The sequence below is a fragment of the Populus trichocarpa genome, chromosome 14 (genome assembly GCF_000002775.5).
Source record: "Populus trichocarpa isolate Nisqually-1 chromosome 14, P.trichocarpa_v4.1, whole genome shotgun sequence".
Classification (NCBI taxonomy): Eukaryota; Viridiplantae; Streptophyta; class Magnoliopsida; order Malpighiales; family Salicaceae; genus Populus; species Populus trichocarpa.
The window spans coordinates 5,568,216-5,589,633 of NC_037298.2; the positions used below are offsets into that span (position 1 = coordinate 5,568,216).

Here is a 21,418-nt window from a genome sequence, read left to right on the forward strand (position 1 = left end):
CCCCTTCTTAAAACCGACCTTGGCTCAGGTGGTTGAGAGGAAAACTGCAGTGGAACCTTAAATCAGTTGGCAGAGTGGAGGCGAGCATAATTATTTAAACTGGTCTGGTCTGTCAGATAAGAATTGTGGTAAGGATCGAGACTCCTGGATAAATCCTGGTGAGACCAGCTAGTTCAACTCTAAAGATTTTTTATATAATTTTGTTCCAAAACAACGTTGTTTTTTTAAATAATAAAACTAGGTGTTTTCTTATAGACTTGAAACATATTAAGAATTGATTACTATTACCTGACCTGTCATATATTATTGTCGATAAATTCTCCTGCTTTTCAAGTCATGCAGATGACGCATGTACTCGGTATCCACCTGATGTGAACGCAGCAACACCGAGCGTCTGACGCAATGCGTAGTAAAAACTTCTTTCATAACAAAAATGTTCATTTACTTTGAAAATTTGAGACTTTTTTTTTATGTGTGATATTAGCATAAAAAGATTAATATTTCAACGAAATAAAAAAATTGAAAAATATTTTTGATCAAATAATATAATTTATATTTACCGTGATTTTATAAAGAAATTATAATTAAAAAACACGACATTAAATAAATAATATATTTACAAAACACGATTTTTTTTATATAAAACAGCATTAAAAAGGGAGGTTCGAGTTTAATTTAACGAAAAACTAAAATTGTTCTATTTTGTCAATAATTTTAATTTGTTGTGCTATTTTTTTTTTAAACCACTTTTTTTCTTCTTTTTCCTTTCTCTTTTTTATTAAATTGTGCATATTTCTAAAGTTGGTTTCTTTTAGTTCCTTGGATCTTAGAGCATCCACATCCATGCATAAATTTTAGCTAAAATATCATTTTAACTAGCTTTCTAAAAAATGTAATCATATTCATGCTCTTTAAAATACAAAAAATCATGAATATTTTATTATTACATGTGAGGTGAAAGATGAATATTGAAGTGTATGCTATTTCCTTTACTATGGCATTTCCCCAATCCACTAAGGTTATTTCTTCATTTGCAGAGACCACTATGGCCTCCAATATCCACTTGTAGCTTCCCGGTGAACCTATTATTTTTCAAATTAATGACTCTCAAATCATACAAATTTGCAGTTCCTTCAGGATTCCCTCCTTCCAACAAGTTATCAGACAGATCAAGAGAATGCAGCCCCCTCAAATACATAATTCAGATGGCAATTCTCCACAAAGGCCATATTCCTCGTGTTTCCGTGTCCCTGCCATTCCAAAGCAAAAGGGGGAGACATCTGCTTATACTAAAGCTGTTAGCTGTGCAGTATTTGAATATCCAGTTGCTTCTAACTGAAATAGCATTGGATCAGAGCAGAGCACCTTCAATGAAAATATGATTAACTCAGGAACCCGCGAATTAATAGTATACTAATTGCCTAAATATATTGATGTGTTCAGTGACAAAAAAAAAAGGAAACGTGCTGGAGATATGATTGCTGTCAGAATAAGATAACATATCTTAAGGAGCACATGAGGTAGCGTTGCTTTTGTAGTTTGGCTTGAATACTATCAAGCCAAGAACTTTCATCGTCGAACGTTGAGTCCAAACAATAAGCACGGACATTTTACTAAAAACCATTTTGGCAATTGAGGATTCAACTTCGCTAGCACCACAGATTAACTATTGTACGGGATCGCCATAGTTGAACTGTTAATTGCTAGGAAAACTAAAGCCAGGAATAAAAGACAAGACTCAGATGCCATGGACGATCTTTTTTTCCTGTGACCTCTTCTCTCGCGTCTTTTCCGAAAGCCAATTGAAGAGTACTACAGTATATATATATAGCGAATACTGTTCATTTTGCTAGAATAGCTAGAAAGTAGAGAGCAATAATGCTGTTTTCTTTTAACTCCCACAGGCTATTATAGCTGAGAATTGGGTTTGGCTAGCAAGGGTAGAAACCTTATTCTGCAGTAAGCACAAGCCCCATTACCAATTCAAACTTAATTTTGACAGATTTTCTCAGTTTTTAATTAAGTCATCCATGCGAAAATTTCTTATTAGATAAAAATGGGCTTTCCTTTTCCAAGTTGTCTTGTACTATTTTGCACTCTCACTGTTGAGTATTTGCTATTCTTTTGATGTTGTACAAAGGATACAGCACCTGCTTCTCAGATTCTCTTAAATTTAAGTCATGCAACTCTAACTTCTGATGCAATGCTTCGTTTTGTTAGTTGATTGGAAGGCACAATTTCTTTTTTTTCTGGTGCGATTACTGAGATATTTCGTAAAAAACTGTTTTGATTCACTTCACATATGCTTGAACTTCTTTTCTTTTCATTCTCATGTGAATCTGTCTTAAATATTGTTGGCTTTACAATCTCATTTTGCCAATGACTTGGAGGATAGAGTGGGTTTAAATGCTAAGACATGCATATTGTTGATACAGTATGCGCACATTAATTCATGCAGTTAGGTTATCATATATGATGCTGACGAAGACACAGGATACATTTTTTTGTTCTTCTTGACATTTTGGGCCACTCAGATTTCCCTTACAGGCATTGCCGTATTAGTATGAACTCTAACAATTCTATTACTTTTGCGCATATCTCTGGAATTGCCATATGTAATAGTGCCTTGTTCTTTTTCAACATGAACTTAGAAATGCTTGGCATTCATCCTCGTACGTAGAATGTTCTTATGTTTTCTTACAGTTTCTTATGAACTGTCAGGTAACATCTGTCCTATAATGAAGCGTTGTTGTTTTCTGAAAAATACCAGCATTGCAGAAAATCAGGGGTCATGATGGAATTATGAATTTATCAGTTTATTTGTCTTCAGTGTTTTTGCTTTTTTTCCTTTTCTTTATCGTGCTTTTTCTTTGCAGATAGACAAGAATATTAGCTTTGAATGCAGCTTATCTCCTCAAAACAGGAGGTCATTTTGTGCTCTCAATAAAGGTTCAATCTAGCATTTAACTGTTCTTCTGTTCTGCACTTCTTTCCATTACTGAGAAATCTAAAGCAACCAATAGATTATTATTATTGTTGTTATTTTTTGCAATCTTGTGAATTGTTTATAAATTTGCACATTTTCTTGAACCTCTTCAGGCAAATTGCATCGACTCCGCCGTGCCCGCTGGTAAAGCATGCGATAGTGAAGTTGCCATGTTGAGGGCGGATCTGCCGAAGCCTGCAGAGATGGTGACATTAGATCGATTTGAGCGAGACCATGCCCGCGTCATCGGAAGTTACAGAGTGCCAAAGAAACAAAAAATCGCTGCCTAACAACTGTTGGATGTTCAGCACTTGGATCCCGGCTTCCTCGACCATTTAGCTTAAAAGTTAAAATTACCGTTCTGGGTTTTGCTCGTTCATTTGAATAGTTTGGCAGACAAAATAATTTAAAATCAAAAAATCAAAATTTATTAAAATTGCGGTGCATACACAGCCCTGTTCGAGCACTTTAATGATCTTGGAGTCGTCGTTTTCACTCTATGGTCATCGTGTGTAGGTACTAGTACTTTCAGTTGCCAAATGGTTCTTTCAGTAGTGGATTATGCTCGTCTGCAGAACGTATGTGGATAAGAAATAGACAGCTGACCATCTTGATTAGATTTTAGGTGGCTGGCAGTAAAGCTACGCGAGGACATTTTGAGGATAGACAATTGTTATATTAATAAATGCTGAAAATCATAGTAATAAATGTTTTTTAAAGTATTTTTTATTTATAAATATATTAAAATAATATTTTTTATTTTTTAAAATTATTTTTAATATCAAGATCTAAAAATAATTTTGAATAAAAATAAATAGAAAATTTTAAAATTTAAAATTTTTATTTTATATTTTTGAAATGGAAAAACAATCTTACTCTATCATATATATATAGGCGAAGTCAAAGGCCAAAATATGCGTTTGGAACTCTTTGAACCATGTCAGTTACCCAAACTTAAATTTATCTTTAGAGGCAGTATAGTAAACATGTTATTTTAAGGAACCTCTTTCATATCAGTTAGGTCTTTTTATTATTATTATTATTATTAATATAGATATTCGAACCAATTTACGTATATTTTAACTAATTTTATAAATCTTGAAAATAATAATTATACAAGTTAACGATCAGTTAGGTCTTTTGCTAAAACACGCTGCTAATATACTTTATACTCTATCATTTTAGTCAGTTTTTTTTTAAAATAATAGCACGGTAATAAAAATAAAAAGAATAACATTGTAAGATTTATTTAGAAAAATAACATAATTTAGTTTAACTATTCATGTGAGATATTTATAATTCTAGTCCAAAATATTATTTGAACTGGGATGTTTTTTCAACTTCGTGTCATAAAAGCAATCAACTTAATATCTTACAATTTATAATCAAACATAATTATAATTCATTTAACATTTTAATTTAATTTAATTTAAACTAAATTCATAATTTTCATAACACTTGAGAAATATATCTCAGCAATATCAAAATAATGCATGGCAACTCATTCTAGTTATAAATCATTTCCCTCTCGACATATTGGTAAAGTTGCTAATATCAAGTACTCGATGTAAAGTATTCATTTAATCTATCAAGACATAGAAGACATGCATTAGAAAACAATTCATCACTGAAAAATAATATCATGTGTTGGTGAGATGGCTCTTTCATGGTTAGGGGGGGGGGAGAGAGAGAGAGCGGGCGAGTCCAGCGATAGAGACAACAAAGATGGAAGGGAAGAGAAAAGGAGCAAAAACAAGAAAAGAAAAAAGGGGGCTGGGTTTTAATCGACTGGAATCGTATATATTGTATGCGACTTGTGAAGCTATGTTTTTTTGTCTAAATAAAATTTGAATTGCATTAATTTTTATTTTTTTTATTAATATGGGTGTCCGGGTCAGCTTGCGCGCACCTCGACTAATCTCATGGGCCCTAAAGTTAAAGATCATGTAAGCTTTCAGTGGCCATCATATTAACAACCACAAGACTCGAACCTGAGACCACATGGGAACAAACCTTTTAATTCCAAACTTTTATCACTGGATCACCTACTAGATAGTTCATTATTTTTTTTTTAATTTTACTAGTGCTACTTCGAAAAGAAAGGGAAAAAAAAAAGCTCAATATTTTTTATTTTTTTTTGGTAACCCGAGGTGTCAGGGCCAGCTTACGCGCACCACAACTAATCCCTGGACCCACTGAACACTGCAAGCCCAGTAGGCAGGTAAGACATCACGGGGTTGACAGGCGTGCACGCTGAGACTCGAACCCAGGTGACAGAGGCAAGGCCGCTGGACCACAAACCTCGGTGCAAAAAAAAAAAAAATCAATATCATTATACCAGGAAGTGATTCTATATTGGCCATCAAGGGACTCTTTGAAATCTGATCCTCTTATTGATGCCCGGATTGGACAATCTACCCACGCATTCGGGATGGGATGCTCTTGAAAACTTTCGAACACTTTTGTTTTTGTTCTTAGGCCTAACTTGTAAGATATATTCCTCCAGAAGAAGCTAAATTCTACACGTGGCCTCCTTTGTCCCAATTCACTTCTTGCATTGCCACCTGTAGTACTTGTTTGAGATAAATCTAACGTCAACAGATGCAAACTGTAGAGTCAAATAAAATAAATATTCGAGTTATATAAATTCTAAGGTTAATAACTATATTATTTAAGTTTTTAGTAGTTATAAAATTCATAAAATTTAAAATAATAATTTTTTAAAATAAACTCAGAGCTTAACCAGTTAAACTGTTTCTCTCCAGGATTAAATGTTCTTTTTCTCTCCTTTTTTTTTTGCTGGTGATGTTCTTACAACTTATTCCGTCTATCCATATAATTATAAATAATATATATATATAATTTATGTATTTTAGAGAGGTAACAAGATAAGTATAATTTATAAATGTTAGTTAGTTGCCGTGAAGATATAAAATATCTTGATCAGGGAAGTTAATCAGACCAAGTTCGTTATAGAAATCTGAACCGTAAATCTCAAACTAAATGAATCCTTTTTTTTTTTTAATACCTGTCCAGTCTCCTGAAAGTGGAATTTTTATTGCTAACCATGAAAGGATTAGAATTATTAAATTTAATTAATATATTTACGAAACCAGTGCAACATTTTATAGTATCTTATGATATCATTAATCTTTCCATACCATATTTTAATATACTCAAATAATCTCTAATGGGACTACTATATTGAGAGAAAAAAAAAACTAAAAGAGAGATTCGCACCCTGATTTCTTTTCTTTTTTGTCCTTGGGTTTTTTTTTCATTTAGACCCCTCAATTTTTTTCTATATATATTTAATTTTTTAACATTACGTTATTGGTCTTGATGATTTATTTTTATGCCTGCATACTAAAATCTTATGATGTCAATGAAATGTTTTGTCGCTTAGATAATGCTCGGTCTAACAAAAAATAAATTTTAATTTTATTAGTTTAAGAGAATTATAGCTTAGGGGACAAAAAAATAATGTCTATTTATAGCTGTGAATTTTTATTAAGTATTACTCCAAAAGACATGATTTTTTCACTATGCAAGGCTCCATTATTCATCCTCTCACACGTTCCTGTGGATTAGTTGTGCAAAATTTTATGTCTTTTTAATTTGGTCCTTAAACTTTTTTTCCAACAATATAGTCCTAATTAAAGACCAATTAGTTTTGATTTATTATGAAAAGGTGGGATTGAAAGAAGATAGATCAAAATGAAAAGGGCATCAAATATGGGTGACATACTATGAGTTTTGCAAAAGATGCACTTTGGTCATAATACTTTTAAAATCACACAAATTATATAATTTAAGTGCCTCAATATTTTTCCAATTCAATTTTGGTGAGTTTATTTTTGTTATTTTTTTAGTCTTTGGTTGAGATAGGTTATTAGATTCTGGTGGCAGAGAGAAAAAATTATCGTTGATACCGATTCAAGCTACCAATATAGATTATATTTATGTCAAGTGGTTTCATTTGACAATGAGAGTTCATATTAGGTGTTTTTGTACATTTAAAGTTTGTGGAAAAAAAATATCAGAGCTCGAGTTAATTTTGGTTTTTTCAAGCCATAAACAAGTTTATCACGGTTTTTACGGTGTATTTTATTGGTGTTTTGGGTAAAAAACAGGTTTTGGATAAAAAACTTAAATCTTGATTTTCCGATCATCACAATGGTTGGAATCTAGGCAAATCAAATAGTGCGTCGTCTGATTTTTTTTTCAAAAAAATTTAGGGCAAACATTCACCCTAGTTGCAAAATAAAAATAAATTAAGGGCCTAGTCACGTGAGGTCTGGCAAAATGGGCCAAGCGAAGTAGTGCCTAACCTTTGCTTCTTTTTTTTCTAATTTTTTTTCTTAAGAAATTAATGATTATTTTTTATGGTTTTCTCTTTAAATTTTGTTAATTTATATTTAAATTAGTACCCCTTCTCTTTTTTATTTTGTTTGTAGAACCTCTTTTAAATATTAATTATTTTTTTAGCTATGCATTTAAATTTGAAGAGTTTTTTTTATTTATCTATAATTTTTATCTTTTGTATTGATAAACTTTATTTTTGAAAATAAAAAAAATTATTTTCAGATAATATTTCTAACATGTACAACCTTGGATGATGTTTGTTTCTCTTTTATTTTATTCAATCAATTTAATTTGTGTATCTATTTTTTAAAATAAAAACAATTAGCGAACATAACATGGTAAATATCCTATCTTTCGAGATTAAATATTTTGATCAATATCTATCTCTTGATTTTTCAAGTTTTATTTTTAGATATTGTTAATAATTTATTTATTTATTTATTCGCATATATAGTTTTTAATTTACTTGATTACACGTATGTATAAATTTTTTAATTTGAACTTAAATTTTATTAACTATAAAAATGTATTGAAGAATTTTATATATACAGTTTTTTTATATAAAATAAAAATATTTTACGAAGAACGAGTTACATATATATTATTTATCTAAGACACGTCAGCTGCACCTAAACATTCTCTATGATGTTAGAAAATTGTTTTGATCTGTAGTTAGTAGAGTGTAGCGCAGGTCACCAATCCTGCGAGAAATTCTCTCCACATTTGGCAGGGCACGCATTCACATCGAAGGAGCTCGCAGGAACCGAAGGACTAAAACAGTAATTATAACCAAACTGCAGGTTAAAGTTAAACTCCAACCCTACCTTTTCGTAAACTTGTAGCAGCAGGAGTCACGTAGACCCCACCCTAACATAAGAATATAAATAAAATAAAAGGCAGAAAAAACTCACTCATTACCAACCCCAATTTACCCCCCCCCTTTAGTTTAAAAAAAATAAAAAAATAAAAACCCCAAATAAAACCATCAAATCTTTAGGGTTTGTTTGACTCTCAAGTCTCAACACCCTTTTTTTGTTTGTTTCTTTATTTTTGTTTCTCTCGACATCCAATCGCGAGTTTCAGTGAGAGTGAAAAACAATCAATCACCTGCTCTGTCTCTTCTCTCTCTTGCAGGATCCATTCCTCTTCACTTCACCGATATTCTCGCCTTTTTTGTAGTGTGCGAAAATCCGAAAACCTAGAGAGAGAAAGTGGACAGATAGGCTAAAAGGCAGCAAGCAAGTTCTGTTTTTATTTTTGTAACGTTGGGATCGGAGGGTAAAATTGAAGTTCTATTCAAATTTTTGGAGGGCTTTTTTAACAACACCATTTTAGCTTTTGATTTCTTTTCTGTTCGGACATGACTCTTTTTTTTGGTTTATGTCATAAACTTGGGGTTTAAAGAGTAAATTTGTATGCAATCTGGTGGTGGTGGAGGAGGGGGGCCCAGTTGGGTAGGACCGGCTGGGCGTGCGGGGTCCACATCATCGGCTGCAGCATCGCCTTCGTCTTCGTCTTCGTCTGCTGCTGTATGGAACCTTCAGTTGGGATTTGATTCGGTACAGCAGCAGCAGCAGCAACAGCAGTCTAGGCAGGTAAGGTTTTTCTTTTCAATTTATCAAATTTGATTAATTGATGCGTGTGATTAGTGAATTCCAGTTGTAATCAATGTGATTGATTAGTTTTTTGAATTTTTTATTAATCACGAGTTTGGAGGAGGCACACTAAGCATGCATTTAATCTTAGGAGAAGATTAGGGCATTTAAATTATTTTGAGGTGTAATTAAGCATCTGAGTTTGCTCGGGGGTTTGTTTCAATATTGAAGATCAATGACAACTAAGCGCGGGTCCTGCTATTGGGTATTTTGTTTTAGCAGTTGGCATTCCTTATCTGGGTGATGTTTAATCATGTCTGTTGTTTTCCTTGTTAGTTTATGTGGATATTATTATTATATTTCATTTCTTTAACTTTTTTTTAGAAAAAAAATAAAGAGCCCTTTTTTTTTTATTGGGATTATGGAATAATCCTGCAGAAGTATCATACTTGGTGTTCATGGTGGAATCTGTCTAATTTTATGGTTCTTGTTATCTGTCGTGTTTTGCCGGCATTGTTTTTTGAGCTGCAATTTTAGATGGAGGTTTTTTTTTTTTTTTTGTACTGAAAATTTATGGCGCAGTTTGCATAAAAATGAATCTGTAGATGCATCATGCATTCATTTATTTTGCTTTCTCTTTTAGATTCTTGTCAATATGAAGGTGCAGTGGCGATTCTAGTGCTCGGTTGACCATCTTCGTGCTTGTTTCCAAATCCAATTTTGTGTGCTTTGTGAATTGTATGATATTGTGCTTATTTCTAAGATTTCCTTACGGGCAAGGGTAGTTTGCGCTTTCATTTTTAGGTGAAATTTTGGTAGCATTTGTTTTATATTTCTAACTGTGCATGCAGGCATTACAGCAACAATTACTTAGAAAACCCGAAGGGAATGAAACCCTTCTAGCTTATCAAGCTGGAACTCTTCAAGGAGTTACGGGAGGGAACAATTTTGCTTCATCTCCAGGCTCAATGCAAATACCTCAACAGTCCAGGCAATTATTTGATTTGGCTCGACAACATGGTTCCTCTCAGGACGGACAGAATAGGAATCAAGGTGTTGAGCAACAGGCTTTGAACCCAATTCAACAAGCATATCTTCAATATGCTTTCCAGGCCGCCCAACAAAAGTCAGCTTTGGCAATGCAGTCTCAGCAACAAGCTAAAGTAGGAACACTGGGCTCTCCTGCTGGAAAGGATCATGACATGCGGGTGGGAAATTTGAAAATGCAGGAACTCATGTCCATGCAGTCGGCAAATCAGGCTCAGGCTTCATCTTCTAAGAACCCATCTGAACATTTTTCTCGTGGTGAAAAACAGGTGGAACAAGGTCAGCAGCAAGCCTCTGAACAGAGGAATGAGCAAAAGTCTCCAATCCAGCCTACTGCCATTGGACAACTAATGCCTGCAAATGTTACTAGACCCATGCAGGCACCACAGGTTCAGCAAAACATCCAAAACATGGCAAACAACCAGCTCACAATGGCTGCTCAGATGCAAGCAATGCAAGCATGGGCACTTGAGCGCAACATTGATCTGGCACAACCTGCAAATGCCAACTTGATGGCGAAGCTTATTCCAGTCATGCAGGCAAGGATGGCTGCACAACTAAAGGCAAATGAAAATAATACTAGTGGACAATCATCACATCTCCCTGTGTCAAAGCCACAGGTTGCTTCTCCATCCATTGCAAACGAGAGTTCTCCTCATGCAAATTCATCCAGTGATATCTCTGGGCAGTCTGGCTCTGTAAAAACCAGGCAAACTGTTCCATCTGGTCCCTTTGGCTCAACTTCCAGTGGAGGCATAGTGAATAACCCTAACAACCTCACAATGCAGCAGCAGGCTTTTCACAGCAGAGAGAACCAAGCACCTCCTCGACAGGCAGTTGTGCTTGGAAATGGAATGCCTGCAAACGCAAGCCAAGGTGCAGATCATACTCTGCCTTCAAAAAATGCATTAAACAGCTCAGAAACTTCACAGACACAGCAATTCAGGCAGCTGAATCGATCTTCTCCACAATCTGCTGGTCCTTCTAATGACGGAGGCTTGGGCAACCACTTCTCTTCACAAGGCAGGCCAGCTGTCCAGATGGCACAACAGCGCACTGGGTTCACTAAACAGCAGTTGCATGTTCTGAAGGCTCAAATTCTAGCATTTAGGCGACTGAAGGTCTAAAAGTCTTTTACTTGCCACTACACATTTTCTTAATGTCCACTTGAAAATTTCAATTGACTTAATAAGTTCTCAGTGGATCATATGTTTTTTTTTTTTTGCTTGATAGAAAGGAGAAGGTACTCTTCCACAAGAGCTTCTTCGAGCTATTGCTCCACCACCCCTTGAGTTGCAGCTGCAGCAACAACTTCTCCCTGCAGGAGGAAGTAATCTGGACAGGTCGGGTGGAAAGATTGCTGAAGACCAAGCAAGGCATCTGGAGTCCAATGATAAGGGTTCGAAAGCAATGCTATCTATGAACGGACAGAATTTTTCTAAAGAGGAAGTTTTTACTGGTGATGAGAAAGCAACCGTCTCAACCATGCATATGCAAAAGGCACCGGCTGTGATGAAGGAACCCACTCCCCTTGTGGCTTCTGGGAAAGAAGAGCAGCAAACTGCTACATGTTCTGTCAATTCAGACCAGGAGACTGAACATGGACTTCTGAAAACTCCTGTTAGAAGTGATCTAGCAGCAGATAGGGGAAGGGGCGTTGCTTCACAGTTTCCTGCATCTGATGCTATGCAAGCTAAGAAACCTGCACAAGCAAGCACTGTGGTCCAGCCGAAAGATACCGGCTCTGCCAGAAAGTATCATGGACCATTATTTGATTTTCCCTTTTTTACTAGGAAACATGACTCTGTTGGGTCAACTGGGATGATTAACACGAATAATAACCTAACATTGACCTATGATGTCAAAGATCTTCTTTTTGAGGAAGGCATGGAAATGCTTAACAAGAAAAGGTCAGAGAATTTGAAGAAAATCAATGGTCTACTAGCAGTAAATTTAGAGAGGAAAAGGATTAGACCAGATCTTGTGTTGCGGTTACAGATTGAAGAGAGAAAGCTTAGGCTTTTGGATCTACAGGCGCGTTTAAGGGATGACGTTGATCAACAGCAACAGGAAATCATGGCAATGCCTGACAGACTATATAGGAAGTTTGTTCGGCTATGTGAGCGTCAACGGATGGAGCTGACAAGGCAGGTACAGGCCTCTCAAAAAGCCATAAGAGAGAAGCAATTGAAATCCATCATGCAGTGGCGCAAGAAACTTCTTGAGACTCATTGGGCCATCCGGGATGCACGTACTGCCCGTAACAGAGGAGTTGCTAAATACCATGAGAGAATGTTGAGGGAGTTTTCAAAGAGAAGGGATGATGACCGAAATAAAAGGATGGAGGCATTGAAGAACAACGATGTTGAAAGGTATAGAGAAATGTTGTTGGAGCAACAGACTAGCATCTCAGGCGATGCTTCTGAGAGATATGCCGTTCTCTCGTCATTCTTGACTCAGACAGAAGAATATCTCCATAAGCTGGGAGGTAAAATAACAGCTGCTAAGAATCAGCAGGAAGTGGAGGAGGCAGCTAATGCCGCAGCAGGAGCTGCACGACTGCAGGCATGATTTATTCACCCCCCCCCCTCCCTCCCTCCCAGCAACCCACCAATTAGATGTTCATGTTTTATTTCTTCTCGTAAAATTAAGATTCCTGCCTCTTAGCTGTATACCAAAAATCCCCCCCTTTTCTTTATAAATTCTGATGCATGGATTTCCTTTTCATATTCTTTATGTGAGATTTGGTTTGGAACTGCTAATTCATCTAGTTTTATTGTTGATTAAAGGGCCTATCAGAAGAAGAAGTACGAGCAGCTGCAGCTTGTGCTGGTGAGGAAGTATTGATAAGAAACCGGTTTGTGGAAATGAATGCACCCTGGGACAGTTCATCTGTTAACAAGTAAGTTATTTGTTTGATTAAATTTGTCATGTTTCCTACATTGAGGAGAGGAGTGAACTGGTTATTCGATTTATTAAGTGCTGAGTGGGTGTAGTTGGTTCCAAGAGATGGAGGCTTCTGTGTGCTATACAATATATCCTAAAGGCATCTAACACATGCCACTAATGATCTTCACATACATAATTTACTTCCACATTTTCATCCTGTACAAAATTGATGTTTGATTGTAACAGTTTATGCTTTGTCATTCCCTGTTAACAGATATTACAATCTTGCACATGCTGTGAATGAAAGGGTCATAAGGCAACCATCTATGTTACGAGTTGGAACCTTACGAGACTATCAGCTTGTAGGCCACTAATCTTTGGTGTATTTTTTATTTTATTTCATTTTCTTTTTGCTACATTTTAAGCCTTCTCATGTTACAAGTTTCTTAAGCTATTTATGTTTGTGTGCTTGTTTGTCCCCCTCAGGTTGGGTTGCAGTGGATGCTTTCTTTGTATAACAACAAATTAAATGGAATCTTGGCAGATGAGATGGGGCTTGGAAAGACTGTACAGGTTTGTTTCTGTTGGCTCAAGCCTCTTCTTTTTATGGAAGCTTAAGCCTTTAAACCACATCCTTTTAAAAAATGAAATATTTGAAAACAAATCCCATTTATTTGCTTTCAAAACCCTAGAGGTTTAATGTCTCTGAACTCCATGCCTCATAAATGGATCCTTTGTTCTTGGAAAAATTATTAGTAATTTCACTTCTCTCAAGCAACAGACTAATTCACCAATAAATCACCTATAATAATTTTATTTTAAAGGAGTTTATTTCTTTACATGCTTCCTAAAGTACCCTCCGAAATTTTGCATTGCCTATTAAAAATCCTAGAAACTTTTCTTTTTGAGGAAAAAATCTAATAACTTAAAGGTGAATTTGTTGTGTCAATGATTAAAGACATAAATTAAAAAAAATATGAAGTTATATGTCCTAAGAAAATGTTCACTTTTAAATACGAGAAGTAATTAAAAATTCTAAAGCTTTAGCTGATTACATACAAAGAAACTTATTGCCATGAAAATCCAAGTCTAAAAACCTTTTTTCCTTATATATACATTTATATATGTAAGAAAAAAGTAACTAGATAAGAATTGTAGTTTTTGACCTGAACTATAAAAATGTTGAGCAAATAACAGTGAAACCCTAAAAGCTAATGTTATACATGTTGAAAAAAGAAGAAGAATGGTGCATGTACCCGTTCTCTTTTAGGAAACTTGCATGTGAATCTGAGAACAATTCTTATAATTGAGCTGATAGTTGTGAAATAATGAAGGATAAATTGATGATTTAGAATCTCAATTATGGAGTATATAAAATTGAGATTTTGTGGAATGAAAAGTTGCATAATGAACTTATTGGTCTTTTGCATGTGAATGGTGAACCCATTGACACTTTTCCATTGGTAGTCAACTAGAATAATTTATAGATGACATAATAGACATTTGTTTTGTGTGCTATTCTTAAATAATTTTGTTCCTATGCAGGTGATGGCATTGATTGCTTATCTAATGGAATTCAAAGGAAACTATGGACCACATCTTATAATCGTTCCTAATGCTGTTTTGGTGAATTGGAAGGTTAGTTACTCTTAGTTGCATATTTATTCACAGGATTTTTTAGTGTTTTTTGATGTCTGACCGAGTTCATGCTGCAGAGCGAGCTACACAACTGGCTGCCATCTGTGTCCTGCATTTATTATGTTGGTGGAAAGGATCAGCGGTCAAAATTATTTTCCCAAGTAAGAAGAACACATTTACTTGCTCATTTGTTTTTCACTCTTCAGATTTATTATGAATTGCTGAGCTTTCTTTTACTATAACTCTGTAGGAGGTTTCTGCCATGAAATTTAATGTCCTTGTGACAACTTATGAGTTCATCATGTATGACCGGTCAAAACTTTCTAAAGTTGATTGGAAGTACATCATAATTGACGAGGCACAGAGAATGAAGGACAGGGAGTCAGTTTTAGCCCGTGATCTTGATAGATATCGCTGCCAGAGGCGCTTACTTCTCACAGGGACACCACTACAGGTCTGTTAAAGCTGTCTATTTTATAGCTACACACCATTGTTACTCCAATGCTTATCTGTGTGTCTTGGGGAAAACTTAGATCTAGAATACAGTTTTGAAGTCTTGGCTAGTTTGTGCTTCCATGGCCTAACTGTAATTTAGAGCATGTTTGGGAGAGGAGAAATGGGAGGAAAGAGTGAAAGCAGGAAGAAAATTGGAGGAAGAATAGGTGATGTGATGGCTAGGAATTCTGTATTAGATCCCTCATCCCATTCCGAAGTCAAGTAAGGAGTCCTATTTCAGAAGCACGGACTCAAACACTCATTTTGTTTGGAAGATCATTGTTCTTCACTCTCTTGCTATTACCCGCAGGTAGCGCAGCAGGATTACTTCTGTTTAGAAGAAGGGCGAAAAAGTGAGTAATAGAAGTTGGGGACAAAATTTTCTCCTTTGACTCATTTTCTTTCACCAACATGAGAGAAAATGAGAAAGATAATCCTTTCAGTTTTTACTGGATTGATTTACATAGATGCACACTTTCACGTTTGATTTTATAGATCAGCTTTGTTTTGCAGGACTAGTACATATTTAGCCTTGGTTCTTTTTTCCCTTGATTACTTTTTTATTTATTTTTACATTTCCTTCTAAAGCCAAGCCCCCCCCCCCCCAATGTCCAAATGCAGCCTTGATATCTTTCTTGGTATTTATCTGTGCGCTGCTGTGTATTCACAATCATGCACAAAATGGCTGTTGCTCTACTGAACCTTACTTTAACCAAAAAACCGTGTTTGGGTCTTATTATATTTAACTTAGAGATCTCCTCAGCTGCATAGGTCATGTATATAAATTTCATATTATTTCTAAATGGCATTCTGTTTAAACTAATCAAGAACGGGTAAAAATGCTTTAACGGTGTACACAAGGGAAAAAAAACCTACGTTACAGATTTTTTTTTAATCAAATTGTCAGCTTTATCTTATATGTAGCAGAGCAAGTAAAACTTCAATTCAGACTTACAGCATCCAAGCATTCCCACAATTACAGATCCTAAGTTTAAAAAATGGAGAATCAGCAAGATTTGCAAAACTTGGTTGTATGTCAGTAGGATGTTTGTGATATACTAGTGTATTCATGTCGTCTTCTTTCCACTTCATGATCCTGTAGGAAAGCAAGGAAAATTTCCTTCTGTCAGTGGTCCTGTTACATCTGCTAATATGTTTCTGTTTGCACATATTATGATTCTTGGTTAGATGTCTTCTTACTTTTTGGATAAGACCTGCAAAAAACTTTCAAGATAATGGTCAATAGATTGGAACCTCTGCAGTTTACAAATGAAAATTAGAGTCTCAATTTGACATATATGAAGCAATATTGTGATATTAAGAAAAATAATAGCTCAGAAATTCAATTTTAATTCCGTCAACAATGAGTTTTGGCTATGACTTTACACGGATTGATTTTGGGTTCTGCAGAATGACTTGAAGGAGCTATGGTCGCTCTTGAATCTACTTCTGCCAGAAGTTTTTGATAATCGTAAAGCATTTCATGATTGGTTCTCAAAGCCCTTCCAAAAGGAAGCTCCAATGCATGATGGAGAGGATGACTGGCTTGAAACTGAAAAGAAGGTGATCATAATTCATCGACTTCATCAAATTCTAGAGCCTTTTATGCTCAGACGTCGTGTTCAAGACGTGGAAGGTTCACTTCCACCCAAGGTATGGCATTAATTTGTCCTCGTCAATCATGATGTTTTCATGTGGTGGATTCTAATACAGTGCTACATTGCAGGTTTCCATTGTCTTGAGGTGTAGAATGTCTTCTATACAGAGTACAATTTATGATTGGATCAAATCTACTGGCACTATTCGAGTTGACCCTGAGGATGAGAAGCTCAGGGCTCAAAAAAATCCAGCATACCAGCCTAAGGTGTACAAAACTTTAAATAACAGATGTATGGAGCTCCGAAAAACTTGCAATCATCCTTTGCTTAATTACCCATATTTCAATGACTTATCCAAGGATTTCCTTGTTCAATCTTGTGGGAAACTATGGATTCTGGATAGGATTCTCATAAAACTTCAAAGAACAGGCCATCGGGTACTACTCTTTAGTACCATGACAAAACTCCTTGATATATTGGAGGAATACTTGCAATGGCGCCGACTGGTATACAGAAGGATTGATGGAACAACTAGCCTTGAAGATCGTGAATCGGCTATCGTGGACTTTAATAGCCATGATTCAGACTGCTTTATTTTCTTGCTTAGTATTCGTGCTGCTGGAAGGGGTCTTAATCTTCAGTCAGCTGACACAGTTATCATATATGATCCTGATCCAAACCCTAAGAACGAGGAACAGGCAGTTGCTAGAGCCCACCGGATTGGACAGACAAGAGAAGTCAAAGTCATTTATATGGAAGCAGTTGTTGACAAAATTTCTAGCTGTCAAAAAGAGGATGAATTAAGAAGTGGAGGCACCGTTGATTTAGAAGATGACCTTGTTGGTAAGGATCGATATATGGGTTCTATTGAGAGCCTAATAAGGAAAAACATCCAGCAATATAAGATTGACATGGCTGATGAGGTTATCAATGCTGGGCGTTTTGATCAAAGAACAACACATGAGGAGAGGCGAATGACTTTAGAGACATTATTGCATGATGAGGAGCGGTATCAAGAAACTATGCATGATGTTCCATCACTCCAAGAGGTTAATCGCATGATAGCCAGGAGTAAAGATGAAGTTGAATTATTTGATCAAATGGATGAAGAGTTTGATTGGACGGAGGAGATGACGAGGTATGATCAGGTACCTAAATGGCTTCGAGCCAGTTCAAAAGAAGTGGATGGTACTATTGCTATTCTATCAAAGAAACCATCAAAAGCTATCCTTTTTGCTGATGTTATGGGTATGGTTTCCGGTGAAATGGAAACTGAAAGAAAACGGGTGCGGCCAAAGGGGAAAAAGTCTCCTAATTACAAGGAAATCGATGATGAAAATGGAGACTATTCTGAGGCAAGTTCTGACGAGAGAAACGGTTATTCTGCACATGAAGAAGAGGGAGAAATTCAAGAAATTGAAGATGATGAATCCAGTGATGCTGTTGGGGCACCGCCCATTAATAAGGACCAATCAGAAGATGATGGTCCCCCGTGTGATGGTGGGTATGAGTGTCACGGAGCTTTGGAAAGCACTAGAAATAATGATGTACTAGATGAAGCTGGTTCCTCAGGATCATCCTCTGACAGCCAAAGAGTTACACGAATGATCTCTCCTGTCTCTCCTCAGAAATTCGGGTCACTTTCTGCATTAGATGCTAGACCAGGTTCACTTCCCAAAAAGCTGGTATGTTCCTTCTATACCTATTCTTGTGCTTCATTACTGACTTGGGTAGTATTGCTATCCATTTACTGTTCCATTAATATTGTACAGCCAGATGAATTAGAAGAGGGGGAAATTGCCGTGTCTGGAGATTCTCACGTGGATCACCAGCAATCTGGAAGTTGGATGCATGATCGCGATGAAGGTGAAGATGAACAGGTTCTGCAACCTAAGATTAAACGAAAACGTAGTATTCGGCTTCGACCCCGTCACACTGTTGAAAGGCCAGAGGAGAAGTCTAGCAATGATGTGCAACGTGGAGATTCTTGTTTGTTGCCATTCCAAATGGATCATAAATATCAAGCACAGTTGAGGAGCGATACTGAAATGAAAGCATTAGTAGAGCCTAGTGGATTCAAGCATGATCAGATTGATTCCTCAACAAGTAGGCGAAATTTACCTTCAAGAAGAATAGCCAAAACACCTAAGTTACATGCTTCGCCAAAATCTGGCAGATTGCATTTGCAGTCTGCTCCAGCAGAGGATGCTACTGAACACTCCAGAGTGAGTCTGGATGGTAAAGTTCCAAGTACAAGTGGTACTTCATCTTTGGGCACCAAGATGTCTGATGTCATCCAGAGAAGGGTATGAACTCAGTTCATTTATTATTCTAATTTATTTTGTCTTGTTAATATAATGTAATTGGATAGGTCATATGCGCCTAAAAGAGGCTTGACAGTGGAAAATCAAGATTGGCTTGGCACATGATGTTCTTTACATCAAGTGTAGACTCTTTTTTTTTAATTGTCTGTCCCTAGTTATATCATATTTCTGTATATTAACTGGAAGTTTCAATTGTGCAGTGTAAGAATGTTATTGGCAAGTTCCAAAGGAGGATAGACAAGGAAGGACAACAAATTGTACCTCTTCTAGCTGATTTGTGGAAGAGGATTGAAAATTCTGGTCACGTAAGTGGTGCTGGAACTAATCTTTTGGATTTACGGAAGATTGAACAGCGTGTTGACAGATTGGAGTATAGTGGAGTGATGGAGCTTGTGTTTGACGTGCAATTCATGTTAAAGGGTGCAATGCAATTTTATGGGTTCTCACATGAGGTATGATTTCTCATCCAAACTTTCACTTCAACATTTTTTTCTCTAAAACATTTTCTCCTGGAAAATGCTACTGGCGATGTCTCTGGATATCCTGTTGGAGCATGAATATGGTCTCTTTGAAACATTTTTATAGTATGGCATTTGTCAATGATTTGATGTGGAATTTGTGTCCAGTCATGCATAACCAATTTCTAAAGTGCTCTATTATCTTTCTTTTATAAAAGTTGTGTTATTCCCTCTTGGAAGATGTCATATTATCTGTTTTGTAGTATCATTCATTTACAAGATTTTTAAATTCTTTTCTATGCAAACATTTTGGATATAATTTTGAAATGTCCAATTATATATTTCTTGTTTTGGTTTTCTTTTTCTCGCACTTAAACATAATGGACTGGCATGATTGAGTAATTTATGGAAACATCATCTCTGAATGTAGCACAGTTTGACTTTTGATTTTAAGGTTTGATCTATTATCCCATTAAAGGATGAGACAAAAAAAGGTTGGGAACTATTCTTCTTTATAGTTGTTCTTGAACACTCTGCTTGCCAAAAGCTTATCCTTTGGTTACATCATATGATTTTCGTGTGAATCAAAATTTCCAAATTCTTCCCTGTATATAAGTGAACATATGCTCAGTTGTCAGAACAATGGAATTTTGTGATTTCTTCTATCTATTACTTCAATTAGCTGCCTTAACTCCCAATGGTGCCAATTACCAGAGCTAATCCACTTGGTCGAACTTCAAAACAAGTTAGAATCTCAAGGTATGTTTACATCATGCAGGTTAGAACTGAAGCAAGAAAGGTGCATGATCTCTTTTTTGATATCTTGAAGATTGCATTTCCAGACACCGATTTCCGAGAGGCCAGGAACGCTCTATCTTTCTCTGGCCCATCATCAACTTCCGTTTCTGCTCCGTCTGCAAAACAAGCTGCTCTTGGCCTAAGCAAGAGAAACAAGTCAATAAATAATGTGGAACCTGACAACAGCACTACCCATAAGCCAATGCAGCGAGGATCCATTCCTAATAGTGAAGACATTAGGAGCGTCCGTGTGCCCCAGAAGGAAACAAGGGTTGGGAGTGGAAGTGGCAGTAGTAGGGAACAATATCATCAGGATGATTCTCCACTGCATCCAGGGGAGTTAGTTATCTGCAAGAAGAAGAGGAAAGACCGGGACAAGTCAGCAGTGAGGTCAAGGACTGGATCAAGTGGTCCAGTCTCCCCCCCTAGCATGGGCCGTAATATCACGAGTCCTGTTTTGAATTCAATACCTAAAGATGCGAGACTGAACACTAGTCCTGTTTTGAATTCAATACCTAAAGATGCGAGACTGAATACTAGTCCTGTTTTGAATTCAATACCTAAAGATGCGAGACTGAGCCAGCAGAATACGCATCAGCAAGGGTGGGTGAACCAACCACAACCACCAAATGGTGGTGCGGGGAGTGTTGGTTGGGCAAATCCTGTAAAGAGGTTGAGGACAGATGCTGGTAAAAGAAGGCCGAGCCATTTATGATTTTTCTCAAGGAAAGTGTATAATTTAATGGAAAAATTTGTTGTTGAGTTCAGCCGCAAAGTGTGCAAGTGGCCCTTTGTGGCCTGTACCAGTGCTGTAGCTTCTACTGTTAATATAGTTGTAGGTCATTGCTCTTCCATTGTATACTGCTCCTTGCATGATTTTAGAAATCCAGTAGTTTTTGCATGTTCGTCTTATAGTTATTGTTGCTATGCCTTCACCAGATTAAAGCTTATCTTCGTTTTGCTGTCAGCTTTTTGAGCTCTTGTTTGTGTGTGTAATGGCACACAAGAAGAATTCGTGCATTCTTGCAATCTCTTTCCAAAATAATCGGGAAATTTGAAATCTCTTTGTTGGCAATCTTGTAGGGTTGAATGAGGTATGTGAATAGGAAACGTGATTCTGGTCGGCAGTTCCTGAATATCAGAAAGATAATTTAATTGAAGTCTGAACCATGAGAAAGAAATGGTCAAATTGGTGAAGATTTTGAGAATCACAAGAAAAGATTTT

The 21,418-nt window shown here is 36.3% G+C and overlaps 1 protein-coding gene and 1 long non-coding RNA gene across 6 annotated transcripts; both read left to right on the top strand.

Moving 5' to 3' along the window:
• The first annotated feature begins 164 nt into the window (after positions 1 to 164).
• LOC7496978 (uncharacterized) lies at positions 165 to 3,694 on the top strand. The gene is made up of 2 exons (XR_002977864.2): positions 165 to 2,949; positions 3,100 to 3,694. It is a non-coding gene; the product is annotated as an uncharacterized LOC7496978 (long non-coding RNA).
• A 4,658-nt stretch (positions 3,695 to 8,352) lies between these two features.
• Positions 8,353 to 21,105, top strand: LOC7496980 (ATP-dependent helicase BRM). Of its 5 annotated transcripts, none has more exons than XM_052447249.1 (15): positions 8,355 to 8,946; positions 9,798 to 11,114; positions 11,227 to 12,558; positions 12,783 to 12,895; positions 13,157 to 13,244; positions 13,369 to 13,455; positions 14,428 to 14,520; positions 14,598 to 14,681; positions 14,771 to 14,974; positions 16,426 to 16,668; positions 16,742 to 18,298; positions 18,386 to 18,919; positions 19,138 to 19,389; positions 20,174 to 20,708; positions 20,754 to 21,105. In XM_052447249.1, the coding sequence occupies exons 1-15, from the start codon at positions 8,767 to 8,769 to the stop codon at positions 20,906 to 20,908; spliced, it is 6,774 nt and encodes a 2,257-aa protein (XP_052303209.1). In that variant the 5' UTR covers positions 8,355 to 8,766; the 3' UTR covers positions 20,909 to 21,105. The 5 variants fall into 5 exon arrangements, with proteins under 5 accessions (XP_024440857.1, XP_052303209.1, XP_052303210.1 ...); XM_052447250.1 differs by having other exon boundaries at positions 20,174 to 20,663; XM_052447248.1 differs by having other exon boundaries at positions 8,356 to 8,946; positions 20,174 to 20,663; positions 20,709 to 21,105.
• The last annotated feature ends 313 nt before the right edge of the window (positions 21,106 to 21,418 follow it).

What these genes read in the sequence shown, in the direction of transcription:
- LOC7496980 (XM_024585087.2), top strand. Translation starts at nt 8,767, where the DNA reads ATGCAATCTGGTGGTGGTGGAGGAGGGGGGCCCAGTTGGGTAGGACCG. An exon ending in TAGCATTTAGGCGACTGAAG is followed by an intron (nt 11,115 to 11,226) that starts GTCTAAAAGTCT and finishes TTTGCTTGATAG; the next exon opens with AAAGGAGAAGGTACTCTTCC. An exon ending in GGTCAAAATTATTTTCCCAA is followed by an intron (nt 14,682 to 14,770) that starts GTAAGAAGAACA and finishes ATAACTCTGTAG; the next exon opens with GAGGTTTCTGCCATGAAATT.